The following is a 23,361-nucleotide window of genomic DNA, read 5'->3' as shown; positions in this document are numbered from 1 at the left end:
TATAAAACATGTGAACCGCCTTAATAGATGAATTGTAGGTATCTACTTGTTTTTTTTTATTAACTTAATTTTTTTTTAATATTTTGCTTAGAATTTCAATATAATTTGTGTAATTGAAGGAACTATCATGTATGTATTAGTAGGTAATATAAAATATGTAAAAGGTTGAATTATATATTTTCATCAATATTAACTATTAAGAGATGTTATTTTGTTGACTAGGCGTATTTATAGTTCAAACACACGACTTAAATAACTAAATAATTTTAAACTCGTATGAAAAAAGTTAGACAAAATCCAATGGCAAATAGTTATGACAGTAATTTATATAAACACAGTAAATATACAAGTGTAATTATTAATTTTTAAATTTAAAAATCCAAGTTTTTAACTTTTCATAAATACACATAGGTAATTAAAAATAATATCAACTTAAAAAAGGTAGGTGCTAAAGGTAGTTTTTATTTTTTAAACCATGTTATTTCTCATAAACTATTATCAATTTAATTTCTTCCTTTATTCGTATTACTTATTTTAATCTTTAGGTACATGCCTAAGCCTAACTATTAAACCTCTCGTGTAACCTAGATTTTTCATAATTAGCTTAAAATTAAAAGTAAATGTATTAAAGTTTTAACGTTTTATTGGTATTAACTATCTTATGAAAAGTTTTTACATGTTGGGATTATATATAAATTCTGTGGATTTGTACAAACTTATAAACTAAATATTTATATATGCGTGTATAAATTGAGTACAATTTGTATTATTGCATGTTTATTGCTATACGCATATACCTACCGACATATTAGGGCATAAGGCACTATAAAAACTAATTAATCATGAAAAATGAATTCCATGATAATTAATTAACTTAGTATCCGCTATTAGCATGATCGCGCGTATAGACTTAAATGTCTGGCCATGTACATTGTTCAGACAGTGCCCCTATTTTTATTTATTTTTTAATACCTACATCAGCATACATTCTAATTGTAAATTAATAACTGTATATTATAGTTAGTTAAGAATACAATTAATAATAAGCAATAATAATGTCTCATAATATTTCACGGCACAGTGCATATCAAAAATCTATGTCTATTAACTAACAACGTTAACACTAAATAGTAAACTGCAGTCGAACATATACTGCTTATCTTAATATTGAATAAACACGATATGTCATAGATGTATAAGTGCACAATGTTTTTGTTGGATAAATAAAATTGGTGAAGTGGTACACCGCCGTACACACAAATATTTTTGATTTAATCACAAATAAAATTTCCATAATCTCCACGAATATATTAATCATTATAATAACATATTATACGCAAATTTTACCAGGCTTCCAAACAATTTCCGGTCGAGCCTGCAGTGCTCTGCCGGATCGCCTTGTGCGCACGCCTAAGACTATTAGGTATTGTAAATTCAACTTTATTTTTTATAGATAGATATAGATTATAGATATAGATTATAGATATAGATTTTACATGTACCTAGGTATTAAGAAATTATAACAAGAATTATTTACCTTAATATAAATAATTATGATAGGACTGTAGGAGTATGATGTAACGAATTAGTGTAATTTAAATCCGGACTCCGGTTAGTTGATAACGCCTAACGGCACCGCAATATCTTACAAGTTATAACTTATAACCACGATAAAATATATACCTTAAGATATAGCTTTAATCGTGATTATAACATATAATTGAGTATTTTAATTTTTAGGAAATACAAATATAGAATCTTCAAAGTCAAAATCACATAATATGTAAAAATAAATACATTTATAAGAAACCACAGAAGTCAAGTTATGGAACTCAGTAACTCACTAAAATATTATTCTTATGAAGCAATTTATACTAAATATTTTCAAGTTAAAAAAAAAACAAATAAATCTTTAACATACAACACATTTGTTGTATAGTTTGTATCATTATACGCGTATCTTCTTTGTCTTTAGTTTTGAGTTAGTAGTTTAGTACTTACTACCTAGTCCTATATAAGTACCTAAATTGTGTATAGATACCTACTAATGTATTTATCATAAATGATATTAAGATACGTTATAATATTAGTTAGGTACCTAATGATAATTGATTTGAAATCCTTCTAGGATGTGAACTATGGCCAATATATTTATAAGTATACTGTATAATTATTATACTTTAGTAGGTAGGTACTAGGTACATAGTATAAAATAGATATCTACCTATACATGTATAATACTACATAGGTAGTAGGTACCTATTAAATATTTTCATCAAATCCCAGTTTGTTTTGTTTTTATGTTTTTACTTTTGTTCTCCCGTTGTGTAACACTTACAATATAAAATAAAATCAAGTTAGATAACATGGATGTTAAACTGTAAAAGCGGGATATTACCTTAACCTAAAACGTTGTAATAACATATAGGTATAAAGTATAAAGCAAGAACATGACTATTTTCACTATAGACTTACAGTTTATGTTTAATAGTTCTTATAATAATATACACTATTATAATGTACGTACTTTACTAAAGCAATCAAACTTAGCAAATAGCAATACACTCTATACAGTCTACACTCTTGTAAAATTGAAGAATTTATAAACGGTTGTAACTTAGGCAATATGTCATATTTAGAATTTCATCTTGGAAGGATTCCTATGAGTTTTTTGTAGGAACAACGTCTAGGACCTACGCATAAACTATAAACACTTGCATAATAAATGAGAGATTTTTACTTCATAAAACAAATCTAAAATCCATTTAATCAATAGAACAATCTTAATATTTTTGTTTTTTGTATTTCAACAATTATTTTGTTAATAATAAATAACAATAGATCGCAGTGACGCGTATAATTAAACCGATAATCTGAAGAAGTGAAAAAACATAGATTATGAAATGTATTTTGATTTCTTAGAAACTTGTTTGCCCTACATTTCTTTGGATATTAAGTTCCATCATTTTAGAGTATAATTTATGGCTTTACCATACCACAGTATCTATCACACTACCCACGGCCCACCTATCAAGCTATACTCGTTTCCCCTACTTATAAGGATTTTAAATTAATACATCTTCGTGGGTTAAATTTATAATATTTACTTGTGTATACAAATTGTGATCATTTCTCAATAGATGTTTAATTACGTAAAATCGTTGTCCAAAAATATTTTATATAAACAAGTATTCACGTATTATACAATTCAAAATATTTACATAATATTATAGGTAATGTAGATATATTGAGAAAATAATTTCGTCTATAAAATCTATTTTGTAATTTTTAGCAACTGTAATACAGTATTATAATATTATATCCCAACGATAATTTTAATGTTTTTCTGGCACATTTATATCATTCAAGTTGAATATCAATAACGTAGACACTAAAAAATATCAGAAACAACAAGGGAATTGTCTTTTTTGTGAAACGACGCGGAGGTGTCGAGGTCGGCTCCATGACCTTTAGATATAGCTAGTTGTATACAGTATTTTATGTGTGTGTGTGTGAGTATGTTTGTTTTTTATTCCATACGTTTTATCTGTTAGACGGTTACATGTATATAATATGATACAAAACCTTAAACCTTGAAATTATTTTAGATATCGAAACCCACTAACACATCGATTAATATTATTAAAAACACTATTATTATGTCATCTAGGTAGTTGTATTTTCTGTTTTCAGTTTTATTATATTTTAGTAAATAACTTGTGATGGTTACTTACCTAATATTTAAAAATAATATTTTTATTTTCCAAAAATTTAAATGTTTGTAGCTACTGGATACCAACTATAAATATACTATACTGTGCACAAATACACGATTAGATATAGGTACAGTTGTGGTCTGTGGAGTGGAATATTGAATATTGTGTTAGCAGATAATGGCTGGTAAAATAAATAAATAAAATGATTTTGTGTGATCATACATAAAATAAACAAAATAATCTATAGATTAAGTTTCTTACTCATTTAATAAATTTATTTTGATATTTAACTGGTATTTTCAATAATTAATTATTAAGAGTGGAGCAATTTTGACTTTTGAGGGTGGTTTTGGTAGAAAATCTGATTTAGTTGGTTAAAAGACTACATTTCCCAGCACTTTTATTAATCAAGAAAAACAAAAAAACAAAAATTTTTATAGACATTTTATTTTGTTCAAGTACATATTTTGACGAAATTGGATATTATTATTGTAATTTAAAAACTAGTATTCGTAGGGACTTGAAACTTTTTGTTACAAACTATATTATTATTTAGGTACTATAAATTGATACAGTGAAATTTTTTAAATATTGAGATTAATTGTTCGATCAACGTTTGATTTTTTCGTAAAAGATTTCAATTAATTTAGTGCCATTTGAAAGATTGGCATAAAATAATAATTTATTAAAGTGTTTAGTATACTAAATGGAAAGAGTTTGAGATTGCTTGATTTCCTGTGTAAAGAAATACAATCAAATAAACAATAAACGTTATTGTATTTTACATTTATTTCTCAAATTAATTTAATTTTAATGAAATCGAACAAAGTAATTCTGTTCGACTAGCTGCGTCAAAAAGTAAATAAATAAATAATTTTTCAAATATACAGTGTGATTATTTTCAAAGTAAACACTTATTTTCTTCAAATATTGGTATAAGGTATAATATAGGTCTACATATAGTATTTTTTTTGATATTTGATACAATAGAAACTTTGATTCAAACATACAACAAATCAAGAGATCATTTTAAACTATTTTAAACTTGAAACTCTATTATCTTTTTTCGTAATGAATGATTTTTAATGATTGACAAATCCAAAAATTTACAAAGTTCTGCGTTAACACTAGAAGTTTTATTTTTTTAATCACAACTTTACGTAAAAAAAAACAAAAATTTGAAAAATTTTCAATAGAACCTTTTGGTTGTTAATATACCAACCTCGAAATTATAAATAATGTGGCATTGGCTTTTAATTTAAATAGATACTTTTTTACAAGATCGTACCTGGGGAAGGAGTCAATAGGGTCAATAGGGCTCCTCCTGGTTTTCATAATCTCCGGAAAATTGGCAAAATCAATAACTTCAGGAAAACGTTTGTACACTTAACATTTATACTGAATTAATATACAACATTTTTAATAATGGATAAAAACGAACATTTATTACCGGGATAAATTTATTTGTATTTTGGATTTCCTATATTATGTTTAATAGTATAATATTAAAATGGGTAAATGGTAATACAAGTGCAGTTTTAAATATAATTATTCAATTATGTAGGTTAAATATACTATAACGATATAATAATCAAGAGATTTATTTGATAAGAAATAAATATGAGATTATATAATTTTCATAATTTTCAACTTTTTGAAAATATTCATGAAAATTTACATCACTGTGTGTATCAAATGTGGATTTTCAAAAAAAAATTGATTAATAAAAATTTAAATACTATCTAAACGTTCACATTATAGTTTTCCTAATAGAGAAGCGTTCGCTAGATACGGTCATGCATTAATACGAATGTCGTGATATATTATTAATATATGGGTAATAATAATTTATTGGCCAACGTATTCCGGGTCCCAATGTGAAAATAGTTAAAGATAAATTTAAATACTATTTTGAAAAAAATGAAGGATATAAAACTATAAAAACTTACTCTAAGGTTATGGCAGGAAATCAAAATGTTAATTTAGATAGGTTATAGGTATAACATCAAAGTTTTGAAATTATTTTAAATATGCACCGATAACAATTATATATGTTGAATTTACTTTTTCATAATATAGGTAAACATAGTATACTTTAATTAACAGACGGTACAATTTTCAATAACATAATAAGAATGACTATATATATATATACATTTTACTAGTTCAGAAAAATATTTTTAATTTTTTTTTTTAATACTACCTACCTATCATATAATTCTGTAATATGTTATTGTAATCATGTTATTTAAATAAGTACATAATTAACAGTTATATATTTTATGATTTTTTTATATAATTAATGTATTATTCATTGCAATTTATACTGAAATTTACTACCTACCCATTATTGATGACCAAAAAAAAACCTTTACCTTTAAAATGGAAATAATAGTAATGTGATATGGAGGACGGAGTTTAAAACCTCGGCCGTGGGCGGCATTTTTCTTCGGGCAAGTCACAGTGTTCGGAGAGAAGTGCCGCCATCTCCCCCCCCCCCCCCCCCCCCCCCGGACATGGCAGATACCTACAGGTGCCCACTAAAAAGCCTCCCCCATGCAGAGTTAAAAACCACCCAATGGCCTAACGGGTTAATTAATTAAAAAAAAAAAAATAATGTGATAAACTCAATTTAGATAAATATTAAATACCTATACATTTATATATTTGTATATTTTGCTTTAAGTAAAAAGTGTAAAAACAGTATGGTAATATTACCGCACTTATAATACAAAAAATGTAAGAATTGTTGACATCCTAAAATTCGTAGCAGACAAAATAATAATTCAATAAAAAACTATAAGTAATTAATAACAATGTTTTTTACCTACTATAAGAAAACTAATTTGATAAATAATCTTAATGTAATATTTATTATAAGACATATTTTATAATGGTACATTCTAGTGATAAATAAATAAATCATTGGATATTTAGTTGCTATGGCGTTCAGTCATGGAAGGCATAAGCTTCCCCGATCGACCGGATTTTTTTAAGTTACTAATTTATGTAGCCGTAGTATAATTTATTTTAATTTCTCGAGATTTTATCAGTTTTAAAATAACCACACATCAATATTATTTTCGTCGTCATATAGGTATAATAGTACAACCTTTTGTATGCCTTGGTATGACTAGTTGTATTATAGGCAAAAGCAATGCATATTCATAATAAATGCTGGAAATAAAGCCACCGGATAATTAATTATAAGTTATACATATGTATTGACTATTGTTCTCAACGTTTACAGTGAATAATAAAAAACTAATAAATATTTCATATCAATTAAAGAGAAATGTTCGACATTTATTATACTATAATTTTAATTTATTTATTGCATACGTTTCCTACTTTAAATCAATTATTGTAGGTATGTATATTATAATATAAGTATAGGTACCTAAATGACAGAATGTAATCTATACAATAAATTTACATTTAAATATATATAAATATACATTTATACGTATACTTAATACTTAAATAACTGTTCATACACATTTTTTAAGAATGTTCGTAAAATTATAAAGGTTGTTGAAGTTAGTGTGATTTTTTTAATGACAGAGGTAATTACCTACTTATATATATTGACTGTCCAATTTACATTAAAGTTAACTTTACTTGATCAGCCATTCATCTCTGATTTAATTTTGTAATGTGCGTATCCTGGTATATGAACTGCTGTCAAAAACAGGTTTCACGTAAAAATTCACGCTGGTCCTTCAATTTTCAAAAAAAAATCCGTGCGTACGCAGCAAAACAAAAGTTTTTTAATTGCACCCTCCCCTTTCCTGTGTTTGTAATTTGAATTAAATACATTTTTTAAACAACCTTGAATTATGAATTTTTTTCTATTAAAAATTGACTTAGTTAGAGTGAGTTAGTTGAACACACTGTACTACTGTTGTAGGTATATTGACATTTTGTATATACTATTTTATGGTAGCCAGTATAGATATAAGTTGTAGATACCTAATACTTATTTATACCAACATAATTATACCGACATAATTTTGTAATAATAAAAGTTAGGTAATTTTAATTTCTAATTAATAATATATAATTGACATTTTCTAAGATTATACGATTAGGTATACATCGTTATTACATTATAATGTTTACAATACTTTGGATTTTTGCGCGTAGGTGCTCAATTAATATTGATGAAAAAAAAAACATTTCGTATTTCCTACGGTCGCAAATATTTGCGATGTTTAACACACTGCAGCAGTCAACAGACACGCTTTATACTGGTATATAAATATTTGTCTAAGTTAGGTTCGCGCGTCAGTCATCAGTTGAACGCGGTACTCAATTCGCGGATCTGGGATTTCACGAGAGCTTTTCACGCCATTTTAATCGTATATTTAACAATATTCTTTTGAAATAAATTGTTGCAGAATGCAGGACACACGCTGGGCGTTTGGTGGTTATTCGTAGATATAATTTTACAAATTAATAAAATATATAATCAATTTGGACTTAAGTATTAATAGTGAGTATAGTGACTATTACTATACAATATAGCTTTTTCTATTATCTCGTAAAAAATAAATAAAATACAACTAGCAAATAAAGGTTAGTTTTCTTTAATTTCTATTCTCTGTAGATTATGTAAAAAAACAATGGAAAAAAGATGGTGCTTTTATTGCATATAGGTTTGATAAGATTAAACTTCTACATGAAATATATTTTTTCAAGTCATTAGACTAGTAGGTAACTAAAAAAATTGAAATAATATGAAGGTTATTATTTAAATAATTTTGCGGGTTAAATAATTTTTGAACAAAATATTTATTATATTTTACTTTTTAAAACCAAAAAGCTCTTAGAAAACAACACAGAAAAGTATCACAAGTAAATAAAATAATTATTTATTATGTATTTATAATTTATATATACCTAATTGGCTAATTATGATTTAAGTTATTTAATTTTTATAATATAATTCGTAGAAAAAATTTCGCCTAGTGTTTGAGTTTGAAATATTAGGTTATATAATATTACATATTATTATCTAATGTAGGAATTACCTATATAAAGTAAAAACTGACGGAATTAGAGGTATGGCCAATTCCCATTATAGTTATGACAAAAAAAAACGAAACCTATATAATTGGGCACTCGATTTGTCCACATAAGATATTATAAATTATAATAGTTGTAATACCAATATATGTACAATGTACATTGTTCCTACCTTTTCTTTTTTACGCGGCAAATATCGTATTCGAAAAACAATTATTAGATCATAGATAATCTCCTCATCGTCAAATTAAAAAATCTACGTCAATTATCAATAGCTTTTCCAGATAGCAAGATAACGTTTTTTAATCATTTATACCTATATATTTTATTATTTTTTTAATGATGACATTATAACATAATTATTATATTGACCTATAGCCCGCAGTGTTGGTCCTATGAAAATAAATTTGCTATATTCTCCGATAGTACAATATTAATCGCATTTAATTTTTAAAAAAACTGTCAGTAGGTATTCAACTATTGAAACTGTGAGACTCTCGATTGCTTACCTCGTGTGTAGACTATAATATATATTATATTATAACAAAGAATTAAACTATCAAAATATTTAGGAAACGAATTTTAGTAAGTATTAATATTCAATAGGTATACCTACTGGCTACTATAGTATTTTAAATTCAGAGCGTAACGATGAATATTTTGATTTTTGAAAATTGAAAATCCTTAAAACTTTTCAAAACAATCTGGAATAACATGCATTTTTACACAAAACCAGTTTTTGACAATATCGATTTTATTATTTTGTTATATATAGTCTTGAAACTTTTACCAAATTTTAATATTAGTTTATTATAGATATTTAAAATTGTTTTCAGTTTAAGCATGATACAATTTTTGTTTATGGGTTTACAACTGGAAATCTTATTATAAGGTTCCTCATAAGTTTCTTACTGCAAATGGAAAAAAATTGAAAATACATAATTTTATTTTCATAATCGTGGGTATAAGTTCAAATTTTATGAAATTCATCAAAACCAAAAACATTTTTTTTCTGTAGTTTTGGTAATTAAAAATATTGCTAGTATAGTAAAAGTAGCTATAAAAGTTTTGTTAGCCCTCCCCCCTAGAATTTTCACACTAGTTATGCGCCTATGACTACAATATAAAAAAAGTAGGTACCTAAGGGTTACCTATACATATATATTATAATATTGTTCGTTTCCCAGTGACATTTTATCATAATTCATAAGTTTTTTTTCTTTTTATAAATACGCCTCAACTGCTATGGTTATCGGTGTTTCTAAAAATGTATTACAATTTATAATTTAAGCATAAAAACAAAAAAGAATTAGGTATTGATACACGAAAGGCTTATATTTTAATTTTAAATAGCCAAATATTTAACCATACATATTAATTAATTGCATGAATATAATATTATACTTTGTATAACATTATTTAATGTACTTAATTTCTTAAACTATTATTTTAATGAAAAATAATGATAATTTTAGTATTTAAATTGTTGCTTTTTATATTATATATACTTTTATAATTATAGGTAATGGTAGGTAACTTTACGTCTTTACTGTCTTTACTTATACCAATATGATTGCATTTATATTTATTGATACATATCTACTTAGTACTTATCATATTTAGATACATTTGATATACTTAAGCGATAATAAGTATATCGTAGTTTCTAAAAATATTATTTATTTTCAAAGTTATGTTTTTAGACACTCCAGTATATGATATGGGTTATGACGTAAATGAATCGTGTCTTGGCTTGTAAATAAACCGTTGATGGTCTGAAAAACATATTGATATGACCACGTGAATGCCTAATGAGTAGAAGCCATTGAGCAAAGGAATAAAAAATAAAATAAATCGATTTTATTCATAAACCACATTTTTTATTTTAGACACGTTCTATTTTCTTTATTAAATTGCCATCACTTTGTGTGAACAATAAGAACTGGTAAATTTATTATAAAACGTTTAGAATCTTATTTTTGTACTTATATTTATTTGCAATGTAATATAGCAAATAGGTAATATAGAAATAATATTATTTTAGTTAATAAATATAAAGATATAGATATTTTAATTCCTTTAGTAGGTACAGCTATAAGGTACAGACTTACATTACTGCTTTGTAGTAGGAGTCTAGTGACTAAACATCGTCATTGAGTAGGTCACTATTATAAAGGATGTGTAAATTCGTAATGATAAATCATTTCATACGAAAAACGATTCGCTGAGCGGAGGCGGTCTGTCAGCCCATTATCATATTATAATTATATTCCTATTACTTATTATAGTAGTTTTTACTATTAATATTTAATTATAGTAATTCGGGATAAACTATAAATAGGCAATAGCATAAAAATGACATTGTGTATTCAATAAAATATTAACAATATTCATAAATGTATCAAATCCCCATGAAAAAGCTTTTTGAAGTACTATCAAATAACTAAAACCAGTATTCTTCGTTTAAATAACAAGTTTTATCCAAATGTAATCTTTAAATGTCAATATAAACATCAAGTTTATAAATTATTTAGATTTTTAAGGTTACATTATATGAACTACTTATGAGGCAACTTGTTTTACATTTTCAATCTTTTTCACTACGTAAAATTATTTTATCAATATATTTTATAGAAAAAAGACTAATACAATTCGAAAATTTTAGATGTCTAGCTAAATAAAAATAAAAATATTTTGAAAATGATACCATTTATAGAAAATGATAATATAAACATTCAGTGAAAATCAAGTATTCAAGGAGGAGGTACCTACTATACCTACTACGGTTATATAGTTCTGAGTTACACGAAAAATATAATCAATTTTGTCAAAAACTAGTTTTGCGTGAAAATTGTTATCCCTAAATGTTGTATCTGTATATTTTGAAAAATAATGAGAATTTTCAATTTTGACCTCTCCAAAGTATCTACTTCATAGATCTAATTTTCTATTAGAAACTTCCATCATAGTTGAAGATTGAGGTTTTTCTACTATAAATCGTGTATAGTGTGTACAGATCATTGCAAATTTATTTTAAATGATTTTCATCGCTTTGAACAAAATTGTAATAAATTGTTTATGTATAAATAATTAATATTATTTAGCTGGTACGGCGTTTCCCAAACTTTTCCTCCACCCGCCACCGGAGCCCTTCCCTTAGACTCTTATATAGAGTATATAGTAAAAATGATTGCGGACCCCGTAATAAAAATAACTTAACCTTACAATAATTAAAAAATAAAATTAATACAATAATAATTCGCGGACCCGCTTTGGTATACACGTGCACCCCTGGGGGTCGACGGACCACAGTTTGAGAAACACTGGCTAGTTAATATTTAAGATGAATCTTTACTAATAAAATAACAGCTAGGTACTTTCACATTATCTTAGTTATTCATAATATACAACAAATGGAATATCAATATCCCAGTCATACAATTATATTTATACGTATTAAAGAATAATAATGAATAACTACTAAAATTATGATCAATATTCAGATCAATTACGTCTTATCTTATTAATTAAATATTGCAGAAACTATTCTCGTTTTTAATTTTAAATAACTTTCATAAATACGATAATTATACAATACGTTCAACATAACAAGGGCTTTAAAGGAGTAGGTAGCCGGTAGGTACATTTTCTGTAATATTAAATTACTTAGATACGACATAATCAATTAAAATATTAATTATTATTTACTTTGCCAACTTTTTATCAAATAAGAATCACCCTTTTTATTGTTAATTGATTATCATTATAAGATGACTATTTTAAAAATGTTGATTTATCTAAAAATCTAAATTGAAATTATTCGAACAGGTATAGTTTTTGAGTTAGCGAACTTTCTTTACTAAGGATATCTAATAAGGTTTAGAAGATGATTTGAGGACTGAAGTAATTAATATTAATCTATTAACATTTTAAACTTTGTTGTAAAAGTTGTCCAGAAAATAATAATTAATAATTAATAAATACTAGACCCAATAGGTAATATTATGGTATGTACAACCATTTTTATATTATTATATCCTTAGTATATACATTACATTTTAATAGCTCAGAAACTCCTCGTTTGAATTTTGTTTTAGACACATCGACATGTTTAATAAAATCATCTGCTTAACAATTTACAGTATATAAAACGTTGGTTATCTTTTAAAAAAAAGTTTAGTTCACCACAGAATTATCTTTAAACGGTATAAAAATCTTAGTATTAAAATTACGGTATTTTAAGTTTAACTAGTTTAAGTGTACTTACTAATTCCAAAAATCAGAATTTAAATGTATTTATTTATAAAGGAAAAAATGGTGAGTGTTCATGCTTAACGAATCACTCTGTATAATGAGATATACACGATTTAACCCAATACTTGACCAGTGGCCTCAAAATCGGTAGATCTACGCAAATATTATTGTTGACGAAAAATAATACCGTCATATTCGAGGCGTTCATGTGTACCTACACGCATAATTATAAATTGTATACTATATGGTACTATATGTCTATATGGTTGGTATTCATTTTCAAACAAAAACAACCGGATAAGATAACATAATTATTGCCTATTTATGTGCGTGTATATAGAATATAAATTCGCACGTCTTATTGTAATTTATATAATATTTGATCAAAGTCCGTTTTATCCGATGACACCGTCGTTTTTATGTGCCTACTTTTGTTATTGTTACATCTGCTTGCAATCGTAGAGAACATACCTACTTAATATGGTGTAATCATCCACAAAATAAAATAATAATGTATTGTTTCCTGTGAAATGTATTATATAATATGTTGAGATTTTTTCTTTTTATTACAATATCATGTAATTATTTTTTGAGGCTAACTGATAATTTTGTGTTACAGTGACGGACCACACAAACCTGAAACATCATTATTACATACATATCGACAACGGTACTGGCTTGCATGCAACGCGACTCTATGACTACTGTACAAGGTATGATTGCATTATACGTAAATTACAAAAAAACAACATAATTTATTTTTCCAAATATTTTTGCCGCTGACGTTGCAATAATAAATGTTTATACAGATTTCGCGAGTAGTGTAAAATATAATAATATATTATGTACATAATATCGTTGTGCAAAGCGCACACGATACGTCATATTATACATATTATATATTTATATATAATAATATTAATATATATATATGTAAGGTTATTATACATATTGATGTCAACAGTTATTTTGTTTGCGAGATCGCCGCGACCCACTTAATGTAGTTATTAACTTAATGTAGTTTTTGCAACGGAAACAATTATTTTTACATGTATGTATAATAGTAGGTTAGGGTAAGAAATTTTGTAAAATTCTATTTTATAACGCGAATAGTTTTTAGCGTGCGCGCGTGCATGTACCTACGTAACCATCATGTTAACAAACATGAATCAAACAACCTCTCTTTATCAAAATATTCTATTATAATATACAGTATACACATAAATAATATTATGTAGGTATCTACTATATAACATCTATAGAGAATAGACATACAATATAATATATTATTATACTATAATATTATATCCGAGTGTTCGACTCGGGAACCTACTTTCAGTGCGATGTAAATTATAATATCAATTTTCTCTAACATGCAGTACCTATACCTATATACCTAGCACTATGCGAACTAAAGCTATAGACGAGGTGCCTATATTACTTATAAGTTATAGGTCCTAGTACACCCACACGAAGGATTCAATTTCGGCCGCATTATAATTCATTGTTCAGTTCCGATATTAAATTATTGTTACTTATCAGTGGTGTAATTACGAGGGGGGATTTGAATTGGTGAACTATATTTATTTTCTTATTATTTATTGATACTAGTATAGTATATTTTATAGAAACAACAAGTAAAAACCGAAATCCCCTATGGTATCTGTAGCCTGTAACTAAGATATTATTACTTCGTAATTAACACTAATCACAATTTTCAGAGTGTGTTAACCTAATAGGTATATTCCAACGAGTTAAGCACAATGATACAGTCAGAACTTATCGGTCGGACTTAGTTCCAAGGTTGTAACATTTTAAAGTTCGGGATTTTGCGTACATTACGCATACTCAAATTATTCCACGAATCTACATAGAAAATGCAGTTTAGCTCCCAAACAAGTTTTGGAAATTGTTTTTTGGAAATCTATATATTTCAGTGAGTTAAGTACAATGCTGAAATCAGAATTTGTTGGTCAGATTTAGCACCAATGTTATAACCATTTGAAGATTGCAATTTTGAGTATTTTACGTCTACGCAAATTATTCCACGAATCTACTCAAAAAAGTACATTTAATACTAAATTAAATTGTATGTAATTATTTATTTTCATGTATATGCATGCATTTATACATTTACCTTACTTACATTATACAGATTACAGATCACAATGGTTGGACTGAGTCACCGAGAGGTTTTTATAATATAAACCAATTTTTTCTTTTGGCGGGTGGTGCCGGTGTTGGGGTAAATGTTTCAATCGCTCTCAACAAACATGACCAAATTACGCCACTGTTACCTATTTCATCAATGATAAATTATAATATAATATTATGTTTATAACTGTGTAGATATATTAGGTATACAACGCGCGTAACATGTGCACGTATAACATGGTTGGTGGGTACAAAAGATGGCTAAATGACCAAATATAATATAATATAACCTTATCGTTTATCTAATATCATACCCAATTTAAAAACTCATCATAAAACGTGCCCTTAAATAATTTGTTTTTAAAATATGATCTCAAATTTTCGAGTAACTATTTTTTTCAAGTATGATTTGTGTGTATTTTTCCCGGACCTATATAATCATAATATTGGAAGGTACGCTTAAACTCATTTTCAGATAATATTGCCTTGGATGTCAGTATGTCAGTTTACCATCTTATCTTAACATAGTATAAAACAAAGTTCCGCTGTCTGTCTGTATGCTTAGATCTTTAAAACTACTCAACGGATTTTGATGTGGTTTTTTTTAATTGATAGAGTAATTCAAGAGGAAAGTTTAGATTCACAATTGGTCATTGGACCCGGTAGGTACCGAACAATTGAAAAATGTAAATATGAAATCGAATTTAAAACGTTACAACTCAATTTGTTTTTTAATTTTTCTATGTTGGTACGTACATACACGATGCATACAATAATAATTAATCCTTCAATTCTAATTAGGTTGATCAGAATATCAGATTTATTTACAGAGGCCAATTAAATAGATTCCGTCGAATTCAGAATTTCAGCATTTTATACAGTTTAAAACTTTTTAAAGTATATTAAATTATTAAACTAAAATATTTTGTTGTACGCTGAACTATGAGTTATACATATATATATATACAAAGCTGTGTACCTGTGAATGTTTTGAATTGAAAATTCTTAATATTTTATAATGTAAAATACAATAGGATTAATGAAAAGTGGCAAAACCTTTAGTCTACAAAAATGAAACAATAATATGAAAGTTTAACTATAAATTATAATTTAAAATACCATATTCTGTAGGTACTATTTATATTTATAATTTATATAAAATTATTAAGTACTTAATTAATAGGATTTTAAATACTAAAAGTACCTACCTATAGTTGTAAATTTATAATAGTTACACAATTTACCCGTGTACTTGATTAAAATAATTAAATGTATAATATTATTATGTTATATATATAATTGGTAATAGATAATATAAATTATCATACAATATCATTATACAACAAATCCATGAATAATGTTAGTTAGGTACGTCCATCGCGTCATACTCACATACAAGTAGGTACATAACATAATAAACAGAATATTATCTATACACTTTGGGTAACTAGTAACTACGTCGTCACGTCATAATAGTAGGTAATAATAATCATTGATAACCGATATTAATTAGCTGATATAAGCGGATAAACAGACGTTAAGGCTAGCAAACGGTCGATAAAACAAAACAAAAAAAAAACCTAATCTATAGCTAAAGTACTTCGACAATTAGTCCATTAACATTACATTATATAATAATGCATTAACATTTCCTTAAAATATTAGTGTTAGGTTAGTTATTTTTGATTATTTAAAAGGCTGTATTTTTTTTCATACTAAATATTTTATTAAACCCCTAAGAGATGTCCTAAAAAATAATGTTTTCTTTTATTTTATAGTAGGTAGGTGTTTCAGCTCTAAAACCATTCGGGAATATGTTATTTTAAATCTACGCTAATGGGTTTTTGTTACTAAAACTGAATGCAGACTGGTGCGATGTCCTCTTAAAAAGTTATGGAAGTGATGCTTAAATAATAAGAAATAGAATCAATAGAACAAACTTAAGATTAAAGTACAGCCAGTGGCGTGGCTAACTAAAAGTTTTCCAAAGGCAAGTTACAAATATCCCAAGTACTAATGCATAATAATGTGTTAATATAATATACCTAACTAATTATATTTCAGATCGTCATTGACTACCTATCGAGTATATCATATTACATTTACTAGGGGACCCACTGGCTACCACCCACCCCACTATTTAAGAAAAATCTCCAGAGGCAATCGCCTCTGAAATTACCGTTCGCCACGCCACTGAGTACAGCTATTAGTTTCATATTTACAATAGGATTGATTGTTAGTATAATATTAGTGATGATTATAGTTTATAATAACAGTGATGTAATAATGATTGATATAGTCATAAATACTCATAATATATTGGTATCAATAGTTTCCTGAGTATTTGTTATTATTATTACTTTTTAACTATATGCCGAGTATTTGGGTCTGAATGATATTACTTTCGTTCTCCGAATTGAAGCTTAAAGTTTCTGCAATAAGCTGACACTTATTTTGAGTTATCCTCAGTCTTCTAAAGCCTGCATTAATTAAATACATTTTTATTGTTTGCTTTCGTAATTATAAAATCGTAAATATACATAGAAATATTTTAAGTTATTTAATGCTAAATGAGAAGAATTATTATCTAATTAATAATACTTTTTCATTAGGTAGTTATAATTATATGTAATATACCTATACATGTTTTTAATGTTAAATGACCTTAAAATAATATTGTTTATCATTGTTTATTTTATTGATAATAACATGACGAAAAAACTAAGATAGCATGACGCGTGCATTGTAATTGAAGCAATATGTATTATCATACATTATGTTCGTTACGGTCATTATTATATTTATAGTTTTTTTTTTCGGACTTTGGTATGAATATCAAAATAAAATTATCTATTCTGCCTCAATCATAATAGTTGCGAATTCATGCGTGCAGGGTCACTATTGTACTCTGTTAACCTACATCGAAATATTATTATTATTATTTTTTTTAGTCATTATATCTATACACAAACATAATTATCGTTATTTTTGTAGAAACGTCTGTACACATTAAAACATAATATCCAACAATAGTCCGTTATAGAAGGTTTATGTATGGCTATTAATTATTATAATACATTATATAGGTACCAGGGTACCTATTACATAAAGCAGAATATAATATAATATGAAGGTTTGTGGTTAAAATGTTTTCGCTGGGGGTGATGCTGATGACTTATGTAAAAAGTAATAATTATTTTAAGTGGCTGTGTATATTTTGTTACGATAAAATTACGCTGTTTAGTATATACCACCTATGCCCGTGTACTTAGCCTAAAAACATTTTGCCCCAAGCGCCCCGACGTGCGTGACGTGCACACTGCACATATACACAATATTATACACATATATAATATATATTATATTATTATATTACATACAGGCATACGGCATATATATTATAGGTATATACAAACTACAACAGGTCATTGGCGGTGAACCTGTATATTATATTATGATTTATAAAATAATTAATTGTTATTATTTTGGAATAGATCAGCGTGGACACAATCGTTTTCGTGTTATTAATTTATTGTATATTTGTATTAATTATAATAATACACCATTGACACAAATTATCTGCCACTATAATGTGTATATGCGATAAATATTGCATATCATAATATAATATGTACCATGTACGTATAATATGCATATTGTATGGTGGCGTTCTGGGCGTCAATCATCCGGACGTATCTAGCTTCCTATATAATATGTACTGCTATTTGCATAATGCTAATCATTTAACTCAAACGTTTAATAAACACATTTAAATATTAAACACGACCATATTAGGGTACTGGGCATATTATAATAGTGTATTATACGTCATAATATATTTATTCGCCACTGGCTGGCGGCTACCCATCGCAAAAGGTGCATAAACATTGTGTGTTTACTAATATTGTATTATAATAATTATTATTGCATTATGGTTAAATATGATATTTATGACGATAAAAAACGAACATTTTCCATTAGAGATGTACCACCATACCCCTAACCTACATCTACATGTATTGTTGTATTAATTATCGTATAATTATTTAACGATTTTTTTCAATGTTTTGCCATACAATTATTACAGTTACAATATGTACAATGTGATATTTTAATAAAATTAATATAACAATAATATTTATAAAATTATTATATTTATTGTATTTTTAAGTTTTAACGTAAGTCCAATAATATCTTAAAAATTAATAATAATACCTAATAATAATAATAATTAGGTACCTACTATGCAATATATTTTAATAATTATTAAAAAAAACTCTTTTTTTGTATGTTACAGCTACTTCGATAACAGGTTGGAAACCATCTACAGTAGATGTGGTTGCTAGCTGTAGGTTAACGAGTAGCATTACCGCCTCCACAGATGCAATCAGGTAGGTACTTACACAGTTACACACTATTAAACATCGTACACGTCTTAATGTTTTATATACTGTAAAATATACTATATAGTATGCGTATGTGCCTCAATGTCATTTGACTTTGTTTCGTATAGCACATCACTGCGTCTGCGTGTATCGTGTATGTAAGGCGGCGTCTTTATATATTATTATGATGGTTTTATTTTAAGTAGGAATTGTTGTGGTCTTTGGGTGGACGAGTGGTAGTACTTTGTATAATGCATTTTAATATATTGACAAGTTTAATTCATCAAAACCAGTAATACGTGTATTTTTAGCACTTTACTAAAACGTGTTTATGAGAAAGTTATTATGCAAAGACACTCTTAATATTTCTGACGTATGGTTTTTTTGCATTTCTATATAAGACTATAATATTATAATATTATAGTAAAAAAAATTGTTGACTATATGTATGTCGTAAGTAACTTTAGTATCATTAAACAAAAATATCAACCTTGAATCTGAAACTCTTTCGATATAATATTTAATACTAATAATATGTATTTACCTAAAAGTACTATAGAATTAACTATGAAGTAGGTATGTATTTCCAGATAGCAATTTTTTGTTTAATAATATTATTATAACATTATAATCACGAATAATAATAGTATAACGTTATTATAATACTATTTTAATATTATCATTACAAAATGCTATCTAATTTATTAGTCTCAGTAGCTGATCCAGAAGTAAGCCAAAGGGAGGGGAAGTGGTGGTGGTGGTGATTTTGTGTTTTGGTTCGAAATTTTAAATTATTCCTTAAGAGAAGTGAAAACTAACATCTCACCCGCATCTGGTATTTGTCTTACAAACGTACAACAAATAACGTGCCTAGTTAATATTCGTTATCTAAGTTTAACCAATGCAGTGTTGGCTTTAATGTTGTTAATTAATTTACTATCTATTTATCTGTTTGAACGGTGGATTTTTGCGTTATTTTTTTTTTAGTTAGTTATATACTTATATGAGTAGGTGAAAATTATACTTATGCAAATTATTACAATTTAAAAATGCGGATGGAAAATATATCATCAGTGGAATGAAAAATATTGACTCAACCTATGAGGGGGGGGGGGTATATTTTTAAAATATTGTGACGGTAAGTTAGGTGGAAGTGTAGGGGCAAGCCCCCCATGGACCTGTTTCCTAACAAACACATAAGCCCCCCACAAAGTATTTCACAGATCTCTGCCTATGAATTTAGGTGTACAATTTGTCCGTTATTTTTTTATTATAATAGTATATACTACATTATTGTAATAAGAATTAACAACAATTGTAATAATTTCAGTCAGTCCCATAAACATTCCCTTTAATATTTACAAATTACAATTCCATGCATAGAAATTACAGTCGCTACTCACTACTCAATACACGCTACATTGTCGCTACAATATCAATCTCCTGATCAGTGGCGTAGCGAATCATGTTTTTCAGAAGAAATTGCTTCTGGTTTCTGGGGGGTGGTGGTGAGTCATAACCTCATAAAGCCCACATATATGGTCAGTATTTGAACTTTATTTTGGGTACTACCCCACCCCCCTATTTGAGAATATGAGTATCGTATACACTATACATCAGTTGGAGTAAGATGGGGTAGGTCATAAATAATTTGTTCGCTTCCATATGATTTAAAGTTCGCTACGCCACTGCTCCTGATTATGGAAATCATATATTATCATATTACATAGTAATATATAATAGGTACACAATCAAACGCAAGTTTCCATTTTCAAATGCTAACCATTAATTTTAGATTTTTAGTGGAGGTTTTACAGTGATATGTTTTTATTTTTTGTCTATCATTACGTTTTTAAACAGAAAATTTGCTTCAATCTTCAACTTTAAGAGTGGTTTTTAGGAGTCAATTTAATATTGTTGGATAGGTACTATTTTATAATAATTAGGAAAATTAACAAACAAAAGCGTGAAAACGAGAATAAAATTTACAATTTACTCAACACCAGTGTTTGACAAAATCAATTGTCTCTAAATCAAAAAGCTTCAACATTTAATTTAATATTGCTCAAGAGTCTTACAGCAGTTAAAACTTAAAAATATCGAAAATACATGGTCACATTTTTTTATAAGCTTTTGATGAAGTTCAAATTTTGACAAAATTGAATATTTGATGTTTAAACGAAAGTAAGTTAACGCTTTCCTTTATATAATATAATTTAGTTATTTTATTCGAATTCGAAAAATTTTAATCTTCATTACGTAGTTACGTTTATTGTTATTTTCTATAGCCATTGCAATACAATTTTTAAAATATTTAGACTAATTTTAAGCGATTTATTTCATGAACATATTAACACCATTATACGGTTACATCGGTGTTGACTATTAGTTGTTAATGTTGAAATGTTTTGCATTACGATGAATAAGTAATAATTTAATTAAAAGTTATACCTATGTGATATTTTTGGCGAAATATGGTGTAAAATCTACTGAAGTAACATTTACTAAATGTCTAAATACTACCATTAATTATACTAAATACTCATAATAATATAAAATATATAATTTAACATAGACTTTCCTTAAAATAGATATTGACCTACCCGTCTCCTTCACTCATAATCATTTTTCGTATACAATGAATTATCATTGAATTCAAATTTAATACATCCATTACAGTTAAAGATATATAATTACAGTTACAGATTTACTTACCTATACATAATGGCGAGATACACTTGAAATATACTATAAAACGGCTTAACGAATTCCCTGTTTTTATTTGTATTAATAAATGTGTGTGTGTGTGTGTGTGTGTGTCGGTTCTCCATTTCTTCTACGCGACTCACCGGGAGTATACTATCGCTTCTCACCACCCCGTGAATCTACATCATATTATTATTGTTATACTGACATGCGCATAAAAGCTTATAAGGGTTGTGACTATACTATACAGCTCATCGTTAAGGCAGCGCACACAGCACAGTACCGTTTCGTTGTCTGAAACGTAACGTTGTGCCAGAGCGCCCACGATGACAATGTCCGAATTATTTCCATCCGATTCCGAAATCAATTTATATGCAATACCACATCGTTTATTCGTTTATTTGTTATGATTACCACGCAATCTCGTTCGACTCATCAATTTGGCTTGATTTATTTTAACGGCTGTACTATAATTATACCACAAAGTATATACCTACTACTAAGCGGTTCCGTAAGAAATCGACGTGTAGAAATCGAAAATTTGTACGAACTTCATCAACATTGATCGACAATTGTTTAAAAGTGTTTTGATAGTTAAACAATCGCATGCACCGTCTTACATTAGTATGTGACTATCGCACATGTGTATTTGGCTCCCAACTATCAAAACGGGCATTATAGCGTCACGCCTCATCAGCGCCCAAATAACGTAAGTGAAAACCATTGTTGTGTGCATTTTATATATTATACTAGCCAGTAGAGGTGCGTTCGTTCGATAAAACCAATGTCAGTTACAAATTACAATAAATCATTATATTTATGGCAATTTGAATAAAGAAGCGGAAAAGTGGTTTTGTTATTGATCTCAAAACAAAAAAAAATTCGACATCCTGTGGCCACTGGCCATTAGTTATAGTTAGGTATTTTATAGTTATTTACAAGTATACTTATATAAATAATGTTGCATTAAAGGTGATCAGTAAGGTGACATTATTTATGAGACTAATTCGAATAGTAACTAATAGCTAATGATGAAACGTGTTTTAAAAATATTGTACTTGGGTAACCTAGCTACTCAAAAGTATGAAACGACTTATAGTCATTAAATTAGGTACAAA

The 23,361-nt window shown here is 27.2% G+C and overlaps 2 protein-coding genes across 6 annotated transcripts in view; one reads left to right on the top strand and one right to left on the bottom strand.

Annotated features, from left to right (window-relative positions):
- Positions 1-22,467, bottom strand: part of LOC132941246 (uncharacterized) — a 28,446-nt gene extending 5,979 nt beyond the window's left edge. Inside the window, exons 1-2 of the mRNA XM_061009208.1 lie at positions 22,253-22,467; positions 15,145-15,295 (exon numbers count right to left, since the gene is read on the bottom strand). The gene's annotated coding sequence lies outside the window, so the exon portion shown is untranslated. The remainder of the gene's footprint in view (positions 1-15,144; positions 15,296-22,252) is intronic.
- The window catches only part of LOC132941245 (calcium/calmodulin-dependent protein kinase kinase 1), a 41,184-nt gene that overhangs the window by 227 nt on the left and 17,596 nt on the right, over positions 1-23,361 (top strand). Inside the window, exons 1-3 of one of the 5 annotated variants that reach the window (XM_061009205.1) lie at positions 8,058-8,211; positions 13,618-13,711; positions 19,450-19,543. In XM_061009205.1, the coding sequence (XP_060865188.1) occupies positions 13,681-13,711; positions 19,450-19,543 (125 nt within the window). In that variant the 5' untranslated portion in view covers positions 8,058-8,211; positions 13,618-13,680. Of the gene's footprint in view, positions 1-8,057; positions 8,212-13,459; positions 13,531-13,617; positions 13,712-19,449; positions 19,544-22,684; positions 22,953-23,361 lie in introns of those variants that run through there. The other 4 variants (XM_061009203.1, XM_061009204.1, XM_061009202.1 and 1 more) reach the window with 4 other exon arrangements.

This window comes from Metopolophium dirhodum, chromosome 3 (genome assembly GCF_019925205.1).
Source record: "Metopolophium dirhodum isolate CAU chromosome 3, ASM1992520v1, whole genome shotgun sequence".
Classification (NCBI taxonomy): Eukaryota; Metazoa; Arthropoda; class Insecta; order Hemiptera; family Aphididae; genus Metopolophium; species Metopolophium dirhodum.
This window is presented reverse-complemented; position numbering and strand designations above follow the sequence as displayed.